The sequence below is a fragment of the Giraffa tippelskirchi genome, chromosome 7 (assembly GCF_054371585.1).
Source record: "Giraffa tippelskirchi isolate mGirTip1 chromosome 7, T2T-mGirTip1v1.2.pri, whole genome shotgun sequence".
Classification (NCBI taxonomy): Eukaryota; Metazoa; Chordata; class Mammalia; order Artiodactyla; family Giraffidae; genus Giraffa; species Giraffa tippelskirchi.
In genome coordinates, this window is record NC_137281.1 from 73,839,044 (window position 1) to 73,863,201 (window position 24,158).

Consider the following 24,158-nt stretch of genomic DNA (forward strand, 5'->3'; position numbering starts at 1 on the left):
CCTGATCTCTGAATTCTAAGCACGAAGTACAAAGCCTGGCACTTAGCAGACGTTAACTATTATTTGTTGACCTATAAATGAATAAATAGTATTTGTCCAAAGACTGATGCATGTTACTATCTTACCATATGTTCTTTGGAAAGACAGGGTGATGGCTGACGTAGACGGCTGCACTCAGGCTGGGCCATAGGGATGGGCATTCCAGGAACAGGGAATTGCACTTCTTTCCCTTTATTGGGTAGTGGCTTGTTTTAGAAATGATTTATTACTCTGTTCTTTCGAGGTAGCTTGGAAGTATTTGGAAAAAGGCTCAAAATATGACCATTAACCTAGGGTTTAAAAAAATGCTTTTTGAGGAAATATCTCATTTTGAAAAGCATACCTGGTGCTGATTTTTTTTTCCCATTTTGAAAAGCAATAATACGTTAGAGCATCCCTGGTGCTGGTAGGATGTCAGTGAACTTCACAGAGAGGTGGCGTTTATACCCCTGGAGCAAAAACTGTTTTTTTGTTGGATCATTAAGGGATAATCACCTTTGCTTTGTAATACACAGTTGAATTACCAGTCGTTCAAGAAAAGCTCAAATGATATCATAGGGAGTATTGAAAACATGACCCCATTTCTTAAGTAAATCATAATATTGGACTGTTTTCCTTACAAGTGTGAGGTAATTTATTTTCTAAAATTGTTGCTATCTACAGAAGGCTCAGGGAGACAGAAGATAATTCAGAGGCAAATAGCTTTCACCCTTTCCGTCTAATCGCAGTCTCTTAAGTTGGTTATTATTTCAAACTCACATATACCTACGTATACATATGCATAGATGTACATACACCACATAAATACATGTGTATACACCTACTTTATTTTGAGTGGCTCCAAAATCACTGCAGATGGTGACTGCAGCCATGAAAACGCTTGCTCCTTGGAAGAAAAGTTATAACCAACTTAGCATATTAAAAAGCAGAGATATTACTTTGCCAACAAAGGTCCGTCTAGTTAAAGCTATGGTTTTTCCAGTAGTTATGCATTGATGTGAGAGTTGGACTATAAAGAAAGCTGAGTGCCAAAGAATTGATGCTTCTGAACTGTGGTGTGGGAGAAGACTCTTGAGAGTCCCTCGGACTGCGAGGAGATCCAACCAGTCCATCCTAAAGGAAATCAGTCCTGAATATTCATTGGAAGGATTGATGCTGAAGCTGAAACTCCAATACTTTGGCCACCTGATGCGAAGAACTGACTCCTTGGAAAAGACCCTGATGCTGGGAAAGATTGAAGGCGGGAGGATAAGGGGACGACAGAGGATGAGACGGTTGGATGGCATTACCAACTCAATGGACATGAGTTTGAGTAAACTCCGGGAGTTGGTGATGGACAGGGAAGCCTGGCATGCTGCAGTCCATGGGGTCGCAAAGAGTCAGCAATGACTGAGTGACTGAACTGATACGTACTAAACACACACACACACACACACACACACACACACACACACGATCTCTGCCAAACCTATATCTGTTACTAATTCTGTCAGCCCTTATAACACCACTTCTTTTTATTCCTTTTGTCAAGTCTTCAACAGTTGCCTAATCTTTGGCCTTCCAATTTACTTGTCAGCTTTCATCAGTTTCTTTCCATTCACTAAACCATAGACAATGCTTTCCTAATATCACTCATCTGTGTGTGTGCGTGTGTGTGTGTGTGTGTGTGTGTGTGTGTGTGTGTGTACCAAAGAGCTGGGTCAGTTCTGAGGTCAAATCTAGTTCTGTTTTATGAGGCTTTTTTTTCACTCTCAGAATATGCTAAATTTCTAATTTAACTCCTAATTCAAGCACACTGTGTTTATGTATAGTAGGGATTCAGTGGAGATATCCTAGCTGTTCACTATTCTACATTTCTTCCTTATTATTCGAATTTTAGCTAGGCATTCGATTGCCCAGCATAGTTTACTATATTTCATTAATTCTTTACTTTAGAAACCACTACAGTCCATGGGGTCGTGAGGAGTTGGACACAGTGTTAGCCGCTAACACTTTCACTTTCAAGAAAGAAAGACTACCCAAGATGGGGAGGCCAGTAGGTTACCACTGCATTAAAACGGGATACCAAGGTTTTCCATTTTCAGAGAGGGAACTGAGTCGTACTTTATGCAAAAGAAAATTCTGGAAGCCCATTTAGAATTTATTCAGTACTGAAGATCCAATAGTGTTGGTTTTATAAAGCTAACCTCGACAACTCCGAATTGTATTCTATTCAGTTCAGTTAAGTCGCTCAGTCGTGTCCGACTCTTTGAGACCCCATGGACTGCAGCACTCCAGGCTTCCCTGTCCATCACCAACTCCCGGAGCTTGCTCACACTCACGTCCATTGACTCGGTGTTGCCATCCAACCATCTCATCCTCTGTCCTCCTCCTGCCTTCAATCTTTCCCAGCATCAGGGTCTTTTCCAAGGAGTCAGTTCTTCGCATCAGGTGGCCAAAGCATTGGAGTTTCAGCTTCAGCATCAGTCCTTTCAATGAGTATTCAGGACTGATTTCCTTTAGGATGGACTGGTTGGGTCTCCTTGCAGTCCAAGGGACTCTCAAGAGTCTTCTCCAAATTGTACTCAGAACCACCTAAATGTGGCCGGGACTTTCCTCTTAATTTCTACCGCAGGTGCTTCCAGCACAGTGCGCGCCACGCCTGAAGGCGGCCCCGCCCGGGCAGGACGGCAGCCCCGGGCCAGGCGCCCGCAGAAGCGTCCGCAGCGGAGAGCGGCCCCTGGTGTGCGCGGCGCCGGGCCTCGGGGTCTGACATGGAGCCCGGTCTGCTCGCCCCAGGGCGCAGGGCGGCGGCGAGGGGGCTGCGGGAGGACCTGAGGGGCGCCGCGGCCCGGCCCTAGAGGGGCCTGTCCCGGGTCCCCAAGCAAGAGCGGCCGTAGGAGGAGGCGGCGGCGGCCGGACACGAGTTCCACGAGTCCGGGTACAGGTCTGGAAACTCCCGCGGGGGCGGCGCGGGGCGGGCCGGGAGAACTGGTTGAGCAGCTGCGGATGCCGCAGGGACCCGAGCCCATCCTCACCCCTGCGCCCTCGGTGGGCTGGGTTTCAGCTTTAGGATCCACACCCTCCCAAGGGTTGGCTCACGTTTCTCAGGACGTTTTATTTCAGGTTAACCCTGCACTGTAGGTTGAAGGAAAGTGAGCCTCTTTCAAATTAAGGAAGAGGATTTTCCAAGAAATGATTCAGCCCTTTTACAAATAAGGAAAGAGTTTAATGTGCTGGTATCTCCTACAGCCTGAGCCTCCACTAATTTACTGTGTGACCTCAAATAAGTCACCTAACTTTTCTGTACTTTAGTTTTTAAAGCATGAAGGGGTTCCTCTGTGCCTTGGGAATAAATTTCCAGCATAAACTGAGGGATGCTGTTTAAGAGTCTTCAAAGGTAAGTATGACATCGAGTCTCTTAACAGGCACACCATCCATGTCAGCTCGCTGGGATGGCCTCATTTCCTGAAGACTAGCCTTGGGTGCAGAACATCAGTTTCTTAAGATAGGGTTAAGTTAGTTCATCCATCCATCCATCCATCTGGCTAGCCAGCCTTTCTTTCTAGAAATATTTTCAAGAAAGTACTATGTAAATGAACATTCTAGATGTAGAGATGCAGACAGAGCATATTCTGCCCCAAGCTCAATTTCTGGCTGTGGGGGGTTGATAGATGATGAGATAAATAAGCCAATAAATGAATGAGATATTTTAAGGTAGCAGTGAATGCTATGGAGACTATGGAATAGAGTGATGTGATTGTGACAGGGGAACAGGAGATTTGGTGATCAGGGCAGACAGGACATTTGAGCCAAATTTCTCAATGATAAGAAGGAATCAACAATGGGAACTTCCTCAGCAATCAAGGCAAAGAAATAGAGGAAAACAATAGAATGGGAAAGTCTAAAGATCTCCTCAAGAAAATTAGAGATACCAAGGGAACATTTCATGCCAATATGGACACAATAAAGGACAGAAATGGTATGGACCTAACAGAAGCAGAAGATATTAAGAAGAGGTGGCAAAAATACACAGAAGAACTATACAAAAAAGATCTTCATGACCCAAATAATCACTATGGTGTGATCACCAACCTAGAGCCAGACATCCTGGAGTACAAAGTCAAGTGGACCTTAGGAAGCATCACTATGAACAAAGCTAGTGGAGGTGATGGAATTCCAGTTGAGCTATTTCAAATCTTGAAAGATGATGCTGTGAAAGTGCTGCACTCAATATGCCAGCAAGTCTGGAAAACTCAGCAGTGGCCACAGGACTGGAAAAGGTCAGTTTTCATTCCAATCCCAAAGAAAGGTAATGCCAAAGAATGCTCAAACTACCACACAATTGCACTCATCTCACACGCTAGCAAAGTAATGGTCAAAATTCTCCAAGCCAGGCTTCAACAGTACATGACCCGTGAACTTCCAGATGTTCAAGCTGGTTTTAGAAAAGGCAGAGGAACCAGAGATCAAATTGCCAACATCCGCTGGATCATCAAAAAAGCAAGAGAGTTCCAGAAAAACATCTATTTCTGCTTTATTGACTATGCCAAAGCCTTTGACTGTGTGGATCACAACAAACTGTGGAAAATTCTGAAAGAGATGGGAATACCAGACCACCTGACCTGCCTCCTGAGAAATCTGTATGCAGGTCAGGAAGCAACAGTTAGAAGTGGACATGGAACAACAGACTGGTTCCAAATAGGAAAAGGAGTACGTCAAGGCTGTATATTGTCACCCTGCTTATTTAACTTATATGCAGAGTACATCATGAGAAACGCTGGGCTGGAGGAAGCACAAGCTGGAATCAAGATTGCCAGGAGAAATATCAATAACCTGAGATATGCAGATGACACCACCCTTATGGCAGAAAGTGAAGAAGAACTAAAGAGCCTCTTGATGAAACTGAAAGATGAGAGTGAAAAAGCTGGCTTAAAACTCAACATTCAGAAAACTAAGATCATGGCATCTGATCCCATCACTTCATGGCAAATAGATGGGGATGAAGTATTTTTTGGGGGCTCCAAAATCACTGCAGATGGTGACTGCAGCCATGAAATTAAAAGATGCTTGCTCCTTGGAAGAAAAGTTATGACCAACCTAGACAGCATATTAACAAGCAGAGACATTACTTTGCCAACAAAGATCTGTCTAGTCAAAGCTATGGTTTTTCCAGTAGTCACGTATGGATATGAGATTTGGACTATAAAGAAAAACATCAAAAATTGATGTTTTTGAACTGTAGAGTTGGAGGAGACTCTTGAGAGTCCCTTGTACTACAAGGAGATCCACCAGTCCATCCTAAAGGAAATCAGTCCTAAATATTTATTGGAAGGACTGCTGTTGAAGCTGAAACTCCGATACTTTGGCCACCTGATGCTAAGAACTGACTCATTTGAAAAGCCCCTGATGCTGGGAAAGGTTGAAGGCAGGAGGAGAAGGGGACAACAGAGGATGAGATGGTTGGATAGCATCACTGACTCGATGGACATGAGTTTGAGTAAACTCCGGGAGTTGGCGATGGACAGGAAGGCCTGGCGTGCTGCAGTCCATGGGGTGGACACGACTGAGCGACTCAACTGAACTGAAATGAACCATGGGAAGTTTGGGGGGGGGGAAGAGCATTAAAAGCAAGAGGAATAGCAAATGCAAGGCAGGAATGAAACTGATCTATTGTTGAAAAAGGAGGAAGCGGACTCCTCTGTTGGGCCAGTGGTTAAGAATCCATCTGACAATGTGGGAGACTCTGGGTTCGATCCCTGGTGGGGAAGCTAAGATCCAGCATGTTGGCATTCTGCAACTACTGCTGAGATTTTGTGCCCCGCAAGGGAAGATCCTGCATGCAGCAACTAAGACCAGGTGCAGTTAAATAAATGTTTTAAGAAAAAGAAAGAGGAGTAAGACCAGACTATTTGAATATTAGGGAGTGAAGGGGAGAGCGAATGAGATTGGGGTGGTACACAGAACCAGTTCAGGCAAGGCCTTGATGCCCTGAGAGAGGAACTTAAATTTGGTATTGTTGGTATTTTTTCAATTTTAGCCATTCTAACAGGTGTGTATTGGTATCTCCTTGTGGTTTTAAGTTATATTTCCCTAATAGGTAATGATGCTGAACATCTTCTCATGTGTTTATTGCCATCTGTATATCCTCTTTGGTTCCTTTTGTTCCATTGAAGTCTTTTCCCTATTTTTAAATTGGATTTTGTTTTCTTACTGTTGAGTCATTTGTCAGATGTGTGATTTGCATATATGTTTCCCCAATCTATAGGTTGTCTTTTTTGTTCTCTTAACAGTATTTTTCACAGAGCAAAGTTTGAAATTTTTTTAAGGTCCAATTTACTATTGTTTTCATTTATGGTCATGCAGTTGGAGTCATGTGTAAGACAGAACTCTTTGCCTAATCCCAGTTTATGAAGCTTTTCTCCTATGTTTTCTTCTAAAAGTTTTATGATTAAAAAAAAAAAACTTATTTCTTTGGCTTCGCCAGCTCTTTGTTGTAGCAAGCAGAATCTTCGATCTTTACTGTGGCATGTGGGATCTAGTTCCCTGACTAGGGAGGGGCCCCTGGGAACAGGAAGTCTTAGCTGCTGGACTGCCAGGGAAGTCCCTTTTCAGCTCCTTTATATTCCAAACTAACACCAACAAAGAAGCAAACAAACAAACAAAAAAACTCAGTAAATCCTGGAATCTTTCTAAGCTATTTAATAAAACCTGCCATCTGACTATGTACTATGTATGTGACCTGTAATGTTCGTAGTGATAGTAATATTAATGTTTCTAGTAAAAGTAAAAATCCACTTTTATCTCCTTTCATGTAAATGAAAATAAAACATGTTCATTCCTTTTAACCTTCATTCGTGACTATTTATATGATGCGCTGCATTTCATGGTTTTGTTTCTGCAGGTCTGTCATCCCACAGGGCTCTGCAGACAACAATTTTATCTCTGTAAGCTTGTACAGAGTATTTGGGCTCCTCCCTGTCTAATCTTGTACAAACATTTTATAAACAACGCCCCTTGAGAAGTCAGTGGCCACCCTCCAACCTCCTAGAGCTATATACTGCGTTGCTGACTTCAGGGTGGTCCTTGAGAATAATGTTTTGTTTGGGATAGGAAGATGTTTAAGGCTGTGAAAACACTTGCAGTGTGAGGAGAACGTGGAATCTTGATAATACAGCTTTATAAAATATTGAAGCAAAGTTCCCACATCCAAAATAGCAGACTGTGAAAGGCTCAAGGCTGTTGTTTCAGGCTTTTAGTCCCAAGGTTTGCCACATGAGGTTTGCTTTCTCTTCAACCCTCTTCAATTCCCACAGTCATGCCTGCTTGCTTGCTTTCAGAGCTGCCAAATGAGAGAAGCTTCCAGAATGCTGCTAAAAGCAATAATTTGTATCTTATGGAGAAGCTGTTTGAAAAGAAGGTTAATATTAATGCTGTGAACAATGTGAATAGAAATCACAGATGTGACAAGTGACAGCAGTGTGGGTTTACACAGTACAACTGAAACAAAAATAAAAACGATTCTGCTAAATGAGATGAGGGGGACCTCTTTTGTTGGCAGTTCCAGAATGTTTAATAGTGCAATCAAGCTGTAGAAGAGGCTCTTGGTGTTTTAATTGTTCTAATCTGAGGGGACGTGCCCAGGGTCTTTATGTGCAGCTGTGCTAAGTCCTTGGGTGGGCAGTGTAGCCAGGTGTCAAGGTTATGGGCTTGGACTTGGTCCTGGATCATAGCCTGTGGATCACTTTGGCCTCACACATTCTGGAAAGGCAGAATGTCTTTTGCTACACAGTTCATCATTGTTTTCTCATCAGTGATGTGCTTTGTGGTTGGAGCCTTCCAAATTAAAATCCAAAGGAAAGTACGGGTTTGCTTTTTACTGCCTGCGAACTATAGTACATCTGCCTGTTGGGCAGTGAGGCCTCGACTGAGACCCGGCTCACACTTGTTCTTCAGTGCCTGGGTTTAGGGGAGAAGTCCCACTGCCAGAAAAATGGATTGCCTTCTCCTTGGTTTTGTGGAGATTTCCTGACAGCCCCACAAAGCAGGTTCATCAAAGTGAACAGATCGGGGGCTGTGTCTGTTGTTCAGGGCGATTTGTGGAGTCGTTCAAGGTGGGGATGGCAGAGGTGGGTTTGATGCTAAATGAGTAAACTTTAAGAGACCTGCTTGTACAGACTCCTTCCAAGGGACGTGGAGGGCTCTAGCAGTGTGTTCCATTGTTAAATGATGTTGTAACATCTGAAAAAGGAAGAAATTTAAACTGCCATCAGTTAAGCTTTCTGACTCTGGCTTTAAAGAGGGCTCCTAAGAAGTGTAAACTTCACCTTCCACAAAACCTGAATCTGTTCCACGCAGTGAGTCATAGAAACTGAGGTGTGCAGTGGAAGGATGTCTAGCAGTTGTGCATGCGTGTATGTGAGGGGATTTATGTGTCTGTGTATATTGTGAGCATGTCTAATATGTTATGTGTGGATATACTATTCATTATACATAGACATCCTAGAAAGAGTAGAAAAATGGCAAATTTTTGCAGCAGAACAATTTTAGAAACAAAAAAGACGAAAGGAAACAAGAAAAGAAGGGAGCAAAAGAAATAAGCAAGGATCTTTGAAGGTAATACCTGGATTAACTGTTGAATAAGTAAAGCAATAATCATTTTTTAAACAGCAGGAAATAGATCCTCCAATGTACCTTTCAATGTACCTTTCAATAACCGTTTGAAAATTTTTCCATATAACTTTCTAATATTTTAAACCATACTTTTATATAAAAGTACTTAATACACTAACAGCCAATGTAGCAAGTTATTATAAACTCCTGGTGAATTATATTATAGTTTCTAATGACATCTTTTTTAGCCCTGTTTACAGCAAATTGCTGACATGGTTGCTTGTAGGGTTCTTTAAAATTGGTGATGACAAAGATGAAAAAAAATGGAAGTGGTTTTATTGACTTATCTCGGATGCTATTTTGGTTTGCATCCTTATTCTCAAATAAAGTTAAAGGGGAGTTTATAAGCCCAAATTGGACATACTAGAATATAGCTCTAGACTGCAAACAATAGCAAAGGTAACTCATGTTTTGTCAAACTTAGTTTATCACCGATTTAGCTACTAAGGAAATCAGATGTTTAAACAGTTCTCATATTTTTGCAATAATTTATAAATGAGAAGCAAAGGATAGTAAATTCTTTGGAAGCAAAATCAATGTCCAGAATGTGGGAAATATGACATGTGTTTTACTTACAAGCAAAACATCCTTTGTCTGAAGCACATCAGACTGTCTCCGGACATCCTGGGAGCACCAAGTTGGCTTTTCTTTGAAAGATAGTCATGCTTTTTTTTCTGTGTGTGTCTTTCCTTTTTTCCTTCCTTCTCTCCCTCCCTTCTTTCTTTATGTTTCTTTCTTTCTCTTTCTTGATTTGTTTGATTCAATACAACGTACAATCCAAAAAACCACAGGGGAAAGAGCCACATATGGACTGAACTTCTAGGAAAATTTTTTGTTATGCATTATCAATATATCCTACCATTACTAATGATTGCATACAGGAAAAATACAGCTTTTACACTCTAGTTGAAATCTATTATATTGTTACAATCAGTCATAGGTTATGCAGTGGATTTCAGCTTGATGTATACACTCCAGTTGGTTACTAAATTCTCTGATGTTATCTAACAGTAGAGAAATGTAAGGTTATGCTGGATACAGTTCTCACTGCTTTTAAAGACAAGGCAAAGAGTAGATGATCAAAACACAAACACCTGGTAAAAAAAAAAAATTATGGACATTTCAAGAGCCAGGAATCTTAAGAAGGCGAAATAGCAATCAGATGACTGAAGACACAAATTATGTTTCCTCAGATGAACCGCACAGCCTTGCATTTTGCAGTGGGGACAAATCGTTTATCTGCTGTGGATTTCTTGCTTAATCACAAGGCCAGGGTGGATACCATCATTTGGTAGAATAGATTCAGTTCAGTTCAGATCAGTCGCTCAGTCGTGTCTCTTTGCGACCCCATGGTCTGCAGCACTCCAGGCCTCCCTGACCTTCACCAACTCCCAGAGTTTACGCAAACTCATGTCCATTGAGTCAGTGATGCCATCCAACCATCTCATCCTCTGTCATTCCCTTCTCCTTTCGCCTTCAATCTTTCCCAGCATGAGGGTCTTTTCAAATGAGTCAGTTCTTCACATCAGGTGACCGAAGTATTGGAGTTTCAGCTTCAACATCAGTCCTTCCAATGAACATTCTGGACTGATTTCCTTTAGGATGGACTGGTTGGATTTCCTTGCAGTCCAAGGGACTCTCAAGAGTCTTCTCCAACACCACAGTTCAAAAGCATTATTCTTTGGCACTCAGATTAGAGCATAACTATTGTAAGGGGGAAATCTGGTCACTTGGGTTATCTTTTCTCCACATACACACAAACTGTTTCCATTGACAGTATTCATTTTGGCAAGATCTCTTTAAAGAATATGCATGTCATGTACTCTTTGTATTTGGTGGCAAAACTGTTTCTTCACTACCAATAGGACTTAGGCTTTTGCTTATTTCCCATATTGACCTTATGTCCATAGCATGCATTTGTAAGGATAAATGGTTTCTCAGAGGATCAGTTGCATAACCCAGAGGTGAGTACTCTGGTTCAAAGTGGGCAGCACCTCCAAGTCTGGGGAAGAGGCCGATGAGGTAAATGGAAGTTCTTACTCCAGATGTGGACAAAGGCTCCCAGGTGGAGGGCAGGTGGTGATCAGAGGATAATACAAACATCTACTCTCAAAGCTCCTTTCAGTTCAGTTCAGTCACTCAGTTGTGTATGATTCTCTGTGACCCCATAGACTGCAGCGCGCCAGGCTTCCCTGTCTATCACCAACCCTGGAGCTTGCTCAAACTCATGTCCATCGAGTCAGTGATGCCATCCAGCCATCTAATCCCCTGTCATCCCCTTCTCCTCCTGCCGTTAATCTTTCCCAACATGAGGATCTTTTTCAGTGAGTCAGTTCTTCACATCAGGTGGCCAAAGTATTGGAGCTTCAGCCTCAACATCAGTCCTTCCAATGAATATTCAGGACTGACTTCCTTTAGGATGGACTGGTTGGATCTCCTTGCAGTCCAAGGGACTCTCAAGAGTCTTCTCCAACACCACAGTTCAAAAGCATCAATTCTTCAGCGTTCAGCTTTCTTTATAGTCCAACTCTCACATCCATACGTGACTACTGGAAAAACCATAACCTTAACTAGATGGACCTTTGTTGGCAAAGTAATTTCTCTCTAATGTCTTTTAATGTCTTTTTAATATGCTGGGTTGGTCATACCTTTTCTTCCAAAGAGCAAGTGTCTTTAATTTCATTGCTGCAGTCACCATCTGCAGTGATTTTGGAGCCCTCCCAAAATAAAGTCTGTTACTGTTTCCATTGTTTCTCCATCTATGTGCCATGAAGTGATGGGACCAGATGCCACGATCTTAGTTTTCGAAATGTTGAGCTTTAACCCAACTTTTTCACTCTCCTCTTTCAGTTTCATCAAGAGTCTCTTTAGTTCTTCTTCACTTTCTGCCATAAGGGTGGTGTCATCTGCATATCTGAGGTTATTGATATTTCTCCCAGCAATCTTGATTCCAGCTTGTGCTTAAACCACCGCACAATTGCACTCATCTCACACACTAGTAAAGTAATGCTCAAAATTCTTCAAACCAGGCTTCAATAATACATGAACCGTGAACGTCCAGATGTGCAAGCTGGATTTAGAAAAGGCAGAGGAACCAGAAATCAAAGTGCCAACATCCGTTGGATCATCGAAAAAGCAAGAGAGTTCCAGAAAAATATCTATTTCTGCTTTATTGACTATGCCTAAGCCTTTGACTGTGTGGATCACCACAAACTGTGGAAAATTCTGAAAGAGATGGGAATACCAGACCACCTTACCTGCCTTTTGAGAAATCTGTATGCAGGTCAGGAAGCAACAGTTATAACTGGACATAGAACAACATACTGGTTCCAAGTAGGAAAAGGAGTCTGTCAAGGTTGTATATTGTCACCCTGCTTATTTCCCAGCATACATCTCAGTAATCTGGGGTGTGTTTTTTTTTTTTTGCTTCTCCATACCTGAACTTTACTGAGAATAAGGGAAAACATTAATGCAGTTTCAGTGGCACCCAAAATCACTGCTAAAAGGCTTATACACTTCAAAATGGACCGCCCCCACAGAACCTCATTCCTTGTTTATTGATTTGTATGCTATACATTTATCTAACTGTCCTCTAGGTTTACAAATACAATTGATTACAAGAGACAAGTAAGATGTTCTGAGAAGGCTTACTTTTTGGAAGGCACATTTACAGAAGTTATAGATGATTTTTTTTGTATGTAGTACCTTGTTATTGGATTAAATACTTAACCATTTAATGTATAATTGTACTACTGTTTTTTATTAGGGTCTGTTTTAGTTTGGGCTGATGTAAGAAATATACCATAGGCTGGGTGGCTTCCACAACAAACATTTATTTCTCACACACCTGGAAACTGGAGACTCCAAGATCAAGATGGTAGCACTTCCAGTGTCTTGCGAGAGCCATTTCTGGTTTTATTCACTCTCCGTGGAGAGCAGAGTGAGGAGTCAAGCTCTGTGTCTGTTTATAAGGGCACTAATCCCATTCATCAGGAGTTCTTACTCTCCTGACCTAATTAGCTCCCAAAAGCATGACTTTCAAATCCATCACATTGGGGATTAGACTTAACATATGAGTTATTGAGAGACACAAACATTCAGTCCAGAGCAGGGTCCTATATTTTTAAAAAATGAAAATGTATCAATGACAGAGTTTTTTAGTGTTGGGTACCTGTCTCATTTCCCCTATAAACCTTGTTGGTTTTCTTGTTTTTATTGTTGTTTGCCTTCATTTTAAAAGAGATTTATTTAAGAATTTTTTTCAGCTTTGTTGAGTTATAGCTGACAAATGAAATTATGATACATTTAAAATGTACATAGTGACGATTCAGTGTGTGTATACATTGTGAAAAGATTTCTCCTATCTAGTTAATTAACACACTCATCATCTCTTTTTTTGGTGAGAACATGTAAATTCTATGCACTTAGCAAATTTCACTTGCATAAAAGTCTTATCAACTAGAGTCACCACATTATACATTAGATCCTTAGACCTTATTCATAGATTTTTTTTGACAAAGATAAAAGGAAATAGAAAAGCAGACACATGAACTTACAGATAAGGATCCTGAGGCTTAGGGTTAACTAAGCTGAGCAACACTGCAACATTTGGAAGTGGTATAGAGACAGAGTTTGAGGTCAGTTTGTTTGAGTCTACAGATCATGCTCATAATGTCTGCTCTGTAGACTTCTAAAACTTGGGACCTAGGGCTCAGGTCTCAATTTTCCCCAAGTCACAGCCCTTCATTCCCTCCTCTCTGAGATAACCAATATTAACTGCTAGCTATTTTCTTTCACATTTTTCTGCCTGTTCATTTGGTGTACAAGTCTGAGTCCCCCCAGCATCACTACAGGTCAGTAGGTCTTGAGCAGAATCTCAGCCTCTCTTATGCACATGTATGTGTATACACACGCTTACATGATTTTATATAGAGAGTTTATTTTAAATAATTTATATATAAGTAGAATTCTTTTTATAACTTCAGTCTTCTCTGGTTTTTCTTTTTTTGCGTAGCTTCCTCTTCTCCAGTAACTACATTTAGGAATGTAGGTAGGATCTGTGTGTTTATTTCTATACTTTTCCTCTTGCTCATATGATCATATCCACATTGCTGTCTATCCACCTACTTACCCACTTACAATAGATATAGATACATTCATAAACACCTGTGAGGTCATTGCTTGTTTTATAAAAAATGGGATTGTAATAAATTTTATCTGCATCTTATTTTCCACATTTAATAGCTACCTAATGGAAATCTCTCCAATTGTTATAGCCCTAATTAATTATTTTTAATGCCTACATGATGAAGACCTACAAGACCTTCTAGAACTAACACCCAAAAAAGATGTCCTTTTCATTATAGGGGACTGGAATGCAAAAGTAGGAAGTCAAGAAACACCTGGCGTAACAGGCAAGTTTGGCCTTGGAGTACAGAATGAAGCAGGGCAAAGGCTAATAGAGTTTTGCCACAAGAACGCACTGGTAATAGCAAACACCCTATTCCAACAACACAAGAGAAGACTCTACACGTGGACATCACCAGATGGTCAACACCGAAATCAGATTGATTATATTCTTTGCAGCCAAAGATGGAGAAGCTCTATACAGTCAGCAAAAACAAGACCAGGAGCAGACTGTGGCTCAGATCATGAACTGCTTATTGCCAAATTCAGACTTAAATTGAAGAAAGTAGGGAAAACCACTAGACCATTCAGGTATGACCTAGATCAAATCCCTTATGAGTATACAGTGGAAGTGGCAAATAGATTTAAGGGACTAGACCTCATAGACAGAGTGCCTGATGAACTATGGACAGAGGTTCGTGACATTGTACAGGAGACAGGGATCAAGAAAATCCCCATGGAAAAGAAATGCAAAAAAGCAAAATGGCTGTCTGAGGAGGCCTTACAGATAGCTGGGAAGAGAAGAGAAGCGAAAAGCAAAGGAGAAAAGGAAAGATATTTTCATCTGAATGCAGAGTTCCAAAGAATAGCAAGGAGAGATAAGAAAGCCTTCCTCAGCGATCAGTGCAAACAAATAGAGGAAAACAACAGATTGGGAAAAACTAGAGACCTCTTCAAGAAAATTAGAGATACCAAAGGAACATTTCATGCAAAGATAGGCTCGATAAAGGACAGAAATGGTATGGACCTAACAGAAGCAGAAGATATTAAGAAGAGGTGGCGAGAATACACAGAAGAACTGTACAAAAAAGATCTTCACGACCCAGATAATCACGATGGTGTGATCACTCACCTAGAGCCAGACATCCTGGAATGTGAAGTCAAGTGGGCCTTAGAAAGCATCACTACGAACAAAGCTAGTGGAAGTGATGGAATTCCAGTTGAGCTATTTCAAATCCTCAAAGGTGATGCTGTGAAAGTGCTGCACTCAATATGCCAGCAAATTTGGAAAACTCAGCAGTGGCCACAGGACTGGAAAAGGTCAGTTTTCATTCCAATCCCAAAGAAAGGCAATGCCAAAGAACGCTCAAACTACCGCACAATTGCACTCATCTCACATGCTAGTAAAGTAATGCTCAAAATTCTCCAAGCCAGGCTTCAGCAATACGTGAACCGTGAACTTCCAGATGTTCAAGCTGGTTTTAGAAAAGGCAGAGGAACCAGAGATCAAATTGCCAATATCCGCTGGATCATCGAAAAAGCAAGAGAGTTCCAGAAAAACATCTATTTCTGCTTTATTGACTATGCCAAAGCCTTTGACTGTGTGGATCACAATAAACGGTGGAAAATTCTGAAAGAGATGGGAATACCAGACCATCTGACCTGTCTCTTGAGAAACCTGTATGCAGGTCAGGAAGCAACAGTTAGAACTGGACATGCAACAACAGACTGGTTCCGAATAGGAAAAGGAGTACATCAAGGCTGTATATTGTCACCCTGCTTATTTAACTTATATGCAGAGTACATCATGAGAAACGCTGGGCTGGAAGAAACACAAGCTGGAATCAAGATTGCCGGGAGAAATATCAATAACCTCAGATATGCGGATGACACCACCCTTATGGCAGAAAGTGAAGAGGAACTAAAGAGCCTCTTGATGAAGGTGAAGGAGGAGAGTGAAAAAGTTGGCTTAAAGCTCAACATTCAGAAAACTAAGATCATGGCATCTGGTCCCATCACTCCATGGGAAATAGATGGGGAAACAGTGGAAACAGTGTCAGACTTTACTTTTTTGGGCTCCAGAATCACTGCTGATGGTGACTGCAGCCATGAAATTAAAAGACGTTTACTCCTTGGAAGGAAGGTTATGGCCAACCTAGATAGCATGTTTAAAAGCAGAGACATTACTTTGCCAACAAAAGTCCGTCTAGTCAAAGCTATGGTTTTTCCAGTGGCCATGTATGGATGTGAGAGTTGGACGGTGAAGAAAGCTGAGCGCCGCAGAATTGATGCTTTTGAACTGTGGTGTTGGAGAAGACTCTTGAGAGTCCCTTGGACTGCAAGGAGATCCAATCAATCCATCCTAAAAGAGATCAATCCTGGGTGTTCATTGGAAGGTCTGATGTTGAAGCTGAAGCTCCAATACTTTGGCCACCTCATGCGAAGGTTTGACTCATTGGAAAAGACCCTAATGCTGGGTAGGATTGGGGGCGGGAGGAGAAGGGGACGACAGAGGATGAGATGGTTGGATGGCATCACCGACTCGATGAACACGGGTTTGGGTAGACTCCGGGAGTTGGTGATGGACAGAGAGGCCTGGCGTGCTGCAATTCATGGGGTCGCAGAGAGTCGGACACGACTGAGCGACTGAACTGAACTGATGTGGTGTGATTGTTCCCTGATTTGTTCAGTGTTCCCATATTGATGGACATTTACCTTGCTGTCAATTTTAATGGTTGCATTTAATAAACTTGTTTATATAACATTAGGTCCAGAAATTTATTTTCATGGGATAGAGTACCAGGAGTGGGATTGCTGGTTGTATTTAAAATTTTAATAGATATTGCCAGATTGTTTAAACTGAAATGGTTTCATTTCCACTAATACCTTAAGAGAGTACCTTTTTTGATCCTTATTGATTTGTAAGAATACTTCATATATTATAGAAAGTAACCATTTATCTGTATTAAGTTACATTTTAAAAATCTATCATTTGTTTACTGACTTTGTTTATCAACTTGTTTCTTTTATAACTTTTGAATCAAAACACCATACATTATAATCTAAATTTTCTTCTAATATGTTTATTGTTTGTGTGCTTTTTTTGTATGTATGATATGATACAGGATTTAATTTTTTTTTTCAGATGATGAATCACTTGCACTTGTATTACTTTTAAATGTATTCATTTTCCCCATAGAATTGAAATATCACTTTTGCTGAATACTGAACTCTCTCATTTCTTGATCTTCAGCAGTTAGGTATTAACCCGGCTTTCGTTGGCTGAGATAGTGTGGTGGCTCACTCAAGTGATGGATTCCTTTCTTCTCTTTTCTTGAGGAAGCATGGCTTGACAGTACTTCACCTTGCAGCCTGGTCTGGAAGCCTGGAGAGCATGCTCATGTTGATTAGAGCTGGAGCAGGCCAGAGAGCCACGAGTCAGGTAGGTATGTGGATCACAGCCGGACAGAAGCCCTCTCTCACAATGCAGGAGAGGGAAGATTACAGAGTAATTACCTCCTCTCCCCTGGCTCTCTTTAGGATGGAATGAATGCCCTCCACTTTGCAGCTCAGAGCAATAACATGCACATCGTGAACCACCTCATTCAAGATCTGTACCTGGAAGACCTGGACCAGCCTGATGAGGTGTGCTAGCTGTGGGTCTCAGATAAACCCCACTAAATTCTACCGTCTTCCTGTCTCTGCTGGAAGTACCAGAGCAGCCGGCACAGACGGATCCGGCCCTGTAGCTGACTCCTCCCTTGCTCTGGCAGACTGCAGAGCCGAAGGCGGTTATCAGAGCTGAGGGTGGCCTTGGCCCCTGCATGTGGGGGAGGCAGAAAGTAATGAAGAAGCAGTCTCTACTCCCTCATCCTGGCCACGGGGTGGATGTCTGTGTGGGTGTCTGTATCTTACTCTGTTATGCCTGGCCTTTTGGGAATGTACTTGACCCAAGCCTGGGCTGCAATGAGCCCTGGAGTATAGTGCAATCGCACCATATTTGTCTCTATTTTTTTCTTCTCATAAGAAGCATGGTAATAATAATAACAGCTACAGTGGCTCTAGTGGTAAAGAACCTGCCTACAATGCAGGAGACATAAGAGATGCGGGGGTTTGATCCCTGGGTCGGGAAGATCCCCTAGAGGAGGGCATGGCAACCCACTCCAGTATTCTTGCCTGGAGAATCCCCATGGACAGAGGAGCCTGGTGGGCTACATACAGTCCATGGGGTTGCAGAGTTGGGCATGACTGAAGCAACTATGCACCACTTACTGAATATTTATTGGTGCGCTTGGCCCAAAGGAAAGCTGTGTCCACACATTATTTCAGTGAGCGGTCTAGAGCTTGGCACATATGGATACTTAACAAATCATTGCTAAATGAATACTTTATACTGTTAATCCCCATAGTAATCCTATAATGAAGAAATATTTTTATTTATATTTGAGGAAGTCGAGGCTCAGAGAGACTAAGTACCTGGTCTGAGCTCCCCAGACTGGAAGGTGACAGAGCCAGGGTTTGAACTCAGATCTGGCTGACTCCAGCCACCATGCTGTGCTGCCTCCCTGCTCAGAGAACAGTGGGCGTTGCCCATGTGCTAGGGAATAGCCCTTTCTAGGCTTTTTTCATAAAGCAGTATCCTCTGTGGGGTTGACATTTGGATTTCAAATGGGACTTCCTCTTCACTGTGCCTGTCGAACTTCATTCTCCATCGAAGACTCTCAAAGTTAATCCTTAATATTCACTTTATTTCATCTCTTTTAGGAAACTTGCACATTTTTTTGACCTCAATCTTAAAAATAATAGCAAAAACTTTTGTCAAATGAAGTCTATAAATTTCTTTTACTTCTTCTAAATACGACTGAGCAACTATACATTTTACAGCTTGGAGGCAGACAGACTTGGGCTGAGGTCTGGGCATATATTAAATATGTGGGTTTAGCAAGTCCTCCAACTGCTGAAGTCCTCAGTGTTTGCCTCTGTGCAATGGGAATGATAAAACCTATTTCATGGTAGCACCAAGGCATGATTTTGAGGGATGTCTTGACCTCCATGTCTCTTTTTATCAGCAATATCTCCATTTTTTGATGTTAATGATTTTCATACTTCCTCAATCTTATGTACAGATACCTCTGCCTGTGAGCAAAATGGCAAGCCATTCTACCATTCCTTTCCAATCAGACAACAACCCTAAGCCATTCCCATGTAGCAGAGTCAAAGCAGCCATTGCCGGGATGCTTAAATGAGTTAATGACTATAGAGCACCTAGCAAAGAGCCTGGCACATGGTGAGCGCTCACTAAATGGTAGTTATTATAACAATTATTATAGGGTAAAACGCTGTCTGGTTTCCTCAAGCTGATAACCATCATCAAACAGCATTTAATGTCAGGATGAAGAAGTCAGACATTCCAGTTTGATCCATGCTAACTAGGAGTGTGGCCTATGATTGAATTCCATTCAGTTCAAGTCAGCAAATGTGTGTTCACAGCCAGTTTTGTATGAGACACAGGACTGTCTTCCTTTTCAGTGGGCTCTGGATGCTTTCATGGGAGACAGCTGTGTGTGGGGAGGATCAGACAGGCTGAGGGGCCTCAATGACCAAAGCAGGTTTACGGGGAGCGTTCCCCACTTCTGCAGCTTCTGCTGGCCTTCCTGTCTGGTATCTCTTCAGCTGGCTCTGAATTTGCCCTGTCCCACTCCTCTCCCTCCAACTCTGACTATTTGTTGGGGAAAAGACTAAGGAACCCTGACTATGCAGAACCAGGTGTTCAGCTGAGAGATCCTAAAATGAAGCTGCATTGAGAACCATATGCAGAATGAGCAAATCATGAATCCCCTGGGTCATCTAGGGAAAGAAGAGCCTCTGAGTCCCATTCCTAAAGAAACCTGGATTCATCCATGGGAGAGACAGTCTGTCCTTTTTCTGAGATCTGTGAACGGGGTCATGGATATTAGCCAAAGCCAGTAGGAACTGGGATCCAGAGCTCAGGGTCCATTAATTCATTATTGGGTATCGCATCTATATTTGCTTAAAGGTATTGTGGAACTCATGAAATGCATTGAATGGAAAAGACTGCTCCACCTTCACAGCTGGCCTTCTTGCCCAGTTTCTTATCCACAGAAGGTGACTGAGAGCCTGTATACTTGCTCATAGTTAGTAATCCTTCTCATTAGCCTTGGAGGGAACTCCAAAAGCTCACAAGGAAAGCGGAACAGGGAGGAGGTTTTTATTAATCAAATGGATTTAAGTAGGCCCAGAAGAGATTGGGTAGGATGGCAGAGATGGAGGACACTGGGAACTATTTTGAGGTTTCTCCCAACTCTGTAGCTTTAAAAAACACGTGGCCCCTCCAGAGGAGACAGATTAGAGCAGCCGGGAGAAGTTATGAGTTAAGTAGCCTAGATATTTTGCCTCTATGTGTAACTTCCACCTAGTGATCAAAAATAAGTACTCAGACCAAAAAGTCTGGAGAGGGAGGGACACTAAAGGGAACGGCCTCAGAGGCCACTCATGTATCTTTGGATATTTACAAAGTCTGGTGGTGCAACATTAGGTTGGTTTCAGCTGTGTAAATAGAGGAACTTCCACTGGTTTAAAGGAATCTTTACAGGAAATCTCTAGAGGTCCAAATGCAAAAGAAAGCATCCTTGTTCAGAAGGCTGGAGATAATGAGCGTGAGGATTTGAGAAGACAGTTTCTTCTGTGGACCTGTGGTCCACACCTCACAGCCTTAGATTACATCGAACATGTTGCCTCTTGTCTGGAGAGAGCTGACCCAGCGGCTCCCATTCACAGCAGTTCAATGACTTCAGAAGCAACGCACTGCTCTTCCAGCACTTTTTGCTGAATGTTCTTTTTCTCTCTCAAATATCCAGTTATGTAGGGACCCACTGCTTTCCCCTTTTGCTGAATTCAGCTGTGACTTCCTCATAGCAGAGTGAGGGGAAATTTCATACTGAAGATACGCCCAGGAGGCACTGGGGCACTTCGTGCTGGTCTCCACCACCTCCTCTCCCAGGAGGCCCTCCAGGACGCCCTCTCTGGGATCCGTGTGGGATCCGTGTGGTCAGGTTGGTCTTTGGGTGCCCACTTAATGGCTGTTTGTGAAACTTTCACTCCACTTGGTAACTTGTCAAATAACCCTGCAGTAAACTTAAAAATGAAAAATAATTTTAATGAATAATTGCAACTCCTCAGACTTATTCATGGGCAAACAATTTAAATGCACTGAATTAAGACATATTAGGTTAAGTACACATTAAGCTAATACATGAAAAAAAAGGAACAGAAATTCTGAACCCTTCTTATTTTTGCTAATTAAGAAAGGGATTCAGGATTCTGAGTTGTGGTTGTCTGGGGTCTGAAGCCTGAGGCGCTGACACCAGGCTCCACAGTCCTCCAGGCTGGAAAATCCCCCTGACTTACAGTGAGGACAGGCTCCGTTCATGGAGACTGCTGCACTGGATAGAGGCCCACTTGAACATAATTTAAAAGGGATGGGTGGTTAAAAAATGAAAGTAGACATAATAAACTATATTTAAAAAAAAACTCACGTTTTTAAACTTCTTGTTATTTTGCTTATAATATATACTAGAGATGGAAGAAAAGATTTGTATCTCATTTTACTGTCACCTGGTCTTTCTTTATTCTACCTTTTGAATGTTTATAAGATACAGACTACTTTAAATGTCCTTATTTTGTGTAATTTGGCTTTCACTTTTTTTTTTTCCTTGATGATAACATTTTTTAAAGAGCATCCAAAGTTCAAAGCAATGGCTGTTTTGTTAGGGAGGAAAAATGTTTTATCTTTGATAACCTCCCACTTCTTATCAGACTAGACTTTCTCTGTGGGTGGGTCCTCCGTCACTTTGTTTAACCATGCAGAAATGCAAGACTTGGTAGCAACCAAGGATAAAAGAGTAAGGCCATTTTAAGGTTGAACAGACTCCTAATATTTCCAGCAGTGTTTGTCCCCAGATTGCTAAATATGTATTAGTGAGAATTCTTTCTGTTATGAGTGATAAAAATCCAGTTTAATCTGGAATAAACATTAAAGGTAGTTTATGAAGTCCTAACTAAAGGGTTTGAGGGTATATCTCTCTGGGTGCAGGCATGGCTAGATCCAGCCCCCCCCCCCCCCAACTCTTGGCTGTCTCTGTTGGCATTTTTAAAAAAGTATTTATTTGGCTGTGCCGGGTCTTATTTGCAGCATGTGAGATCTTTACTTGAAGCATGTGAACTCTGAGTTGCAGTTTGTGGGGTCTAGTTCCCTGACTAGGGATGGAACCCGGGCCCCCTGCACTGGGAGCATGGAGTCTTAGCCACTGGGCCAGCAGGGAAGTCCCTCTGTTGGCATTACTGATAAGTACACTCTCCACATAGTGGGAATGAGGGCTACTAGCAGCCTCAAGTTTAAATTCTTATGAATATTGTTATGGATTTTGATTCCTAAGAAAGAAAATTTCTCCCTCATCAAATATTCATATATAAATCACAGGAACAATTCTGTTTGGCCCTGCCTGAAACATGTGCCCAATCCTGAACCAATTCCTATGACCATGGGTTATATGGTCGTGGCAGGTAAAGCCTGGCCATTGATTGCATTAAATGGACTAAATTAATGGTTGTGTGTGTGTTGGCAGGGAGAGGGGCAGGGGAGCGGTTCTTCCAAGGAAAAGCAAAGACACAAGCAGCAAATGTCCACTCGCGGACAGAACACCATCATGTGTTTTCATGCCCTTTGTGCGTAAAGGGCTAACAAAATGCCTTTCCTTTCTGCGTGAGAATTTAAACCTTAGTTAACTTTTTGGCTCTGTGTCACTACAAACAAGACAAAATACAATATTAACTATTACTAAGCAGCATTGCTTATGATAAAAATGACTCCTGGTTGGTAAGCTTCATCTGGACTTGGAGGAACTACAGATAAATTGTGAATGCCAGAGGAGAAGCCATACTTTGAGCATCTCTGAGTGCAGTGACTTCTTTTCTTCTGTTTCAGGGCATTAGCCACCATTTCTTATCACCTGCCTCCCCAACACAGACAGAGACTCAAACTGAGTTACGTACCCCCACATATCACCAGTTTGGTTATTGCATTTCATTATAATCACTTGCTCATCTTCCTTAATGGACTCTGAGATTCCTGAGGATAGGGTGTTGTATTTTTTATCTTGGCCACTTTTGCTTAGCACAATATCTGACATATATATATATATATATATTTAATAATTGTTAATAGTTGTTGAATAAATGAGTGACTGATTTGTAAGAACATATGACTAAATGTTTTCATCTAGCATATAATCACGTTTCCCATCCTTCTTTTTGTGATTGGCTTATATGGACCATTGTCTGTTGGCACTGTTTGCAGATATTTGTATAAGCTGTACACAATCATTCTGTCATTTCCCAAAAGCTGTTCATGGCTCATGGGGCTTCCCAGATGGCTCAGTGGTAAAGAATCCACCTGCCAAATAGGAGATGAAGGAGATGATCCCTGGGTGGGGAAGACCCCTGAAGAAGGAAATGCAGCATATTCCAATAATTGCCTGGGAAATCCCAAGGATAGAGGAGCCTGGTGGGCTACAGTCCATGGGCTCAAAAAGAGTTGGCCATGACTTAGTGACTAAACAGCAGTTTGTGGCTCAAGATTAGACCTTTATCTCCAGTTAGGGATCTAATCTCACAAGCAGCAAAAGAGGGCCCCAAGCAGTCTCTGTCTTTTAGCTTTGTCCTTTCTTGGTGATTCAATGAGGACAGGATTTCAGACTTTGAAGGGCTAGAGATATAAGTCTAATTGGCAACATATCTGGCTCAAAAATATAAATAAGGTGAATTTTTGGTGCTGTTTGTTTCTCCGGCATGTATAGAGTCCCATAGGGCTGATCCATACATACTTTTTTGGAAGCCATTTATTATTTTAGCACGTTTCCTTCCTTTTTCTTTAAGTTGTTGGAGAATCATGAGCTATTGTCTCAAGCAAACAGTGACCATTATCTTTTTATTATCTTACATTAGCAGGAGATCAGATAACAAATCTCAGATTCAGGGAACTTCTTATAAAGAGTCTTGAGTCTTGCTTTTAACATTTCAAATATCTTGCTAAGCTTTTGGTTAACAACATACCAAGCCAATTTGTGAATGTTTTCTTTAGTTGATGAAAATACTTCTGCTGCCCACCAAGTTGGCCACCCCAACTTCTTTTCCTGCTTTTAAATATCTCAGGTTAGAAAATTGAGGTTTTTTTATAGGTGTTTCACTGTTCTTTCGATAGCCAAATGACACTTTGGCTATCAAAAATGCAGTCTCCCTTTGCAATGTGAAAAGTTGGAGAA

At 41.7% G+C, this 24,158-nt stretch overlaps 1 protein-coding gene across 1 annotated transcript in view; it reads left to right on the top strand.

The window, feature by feature from the left end:
• Window positions 1-2,792: 2,792 nt before the first annotated feature.
• Window positions 2,793-24,158, top strand: part of ANKDD1B (ankyrin repeat and death domain containing 1B) — a 62,218-nt gene continuing 40,852 nt past the window's right edge. Inside the window, 6 exon segments of the mRNA XM_081510759.1 lie at window positions 2,793-2,944; window positions 7,270-7,276; window positions 7,361-7,462; window positions 9,885-9,982; window positions 17,158-17,260; window positions 17,359-17,463. Of these exon segments, the coding sequence (XP_081366885.1) occupies window positions 2,793-2,944; window positions 7,270-7,276; window positions 7,361-7,462; window positions 9,885-9,982; window positions 17,158-17,260; window positions 17,359-17,463 (567 nt within the window).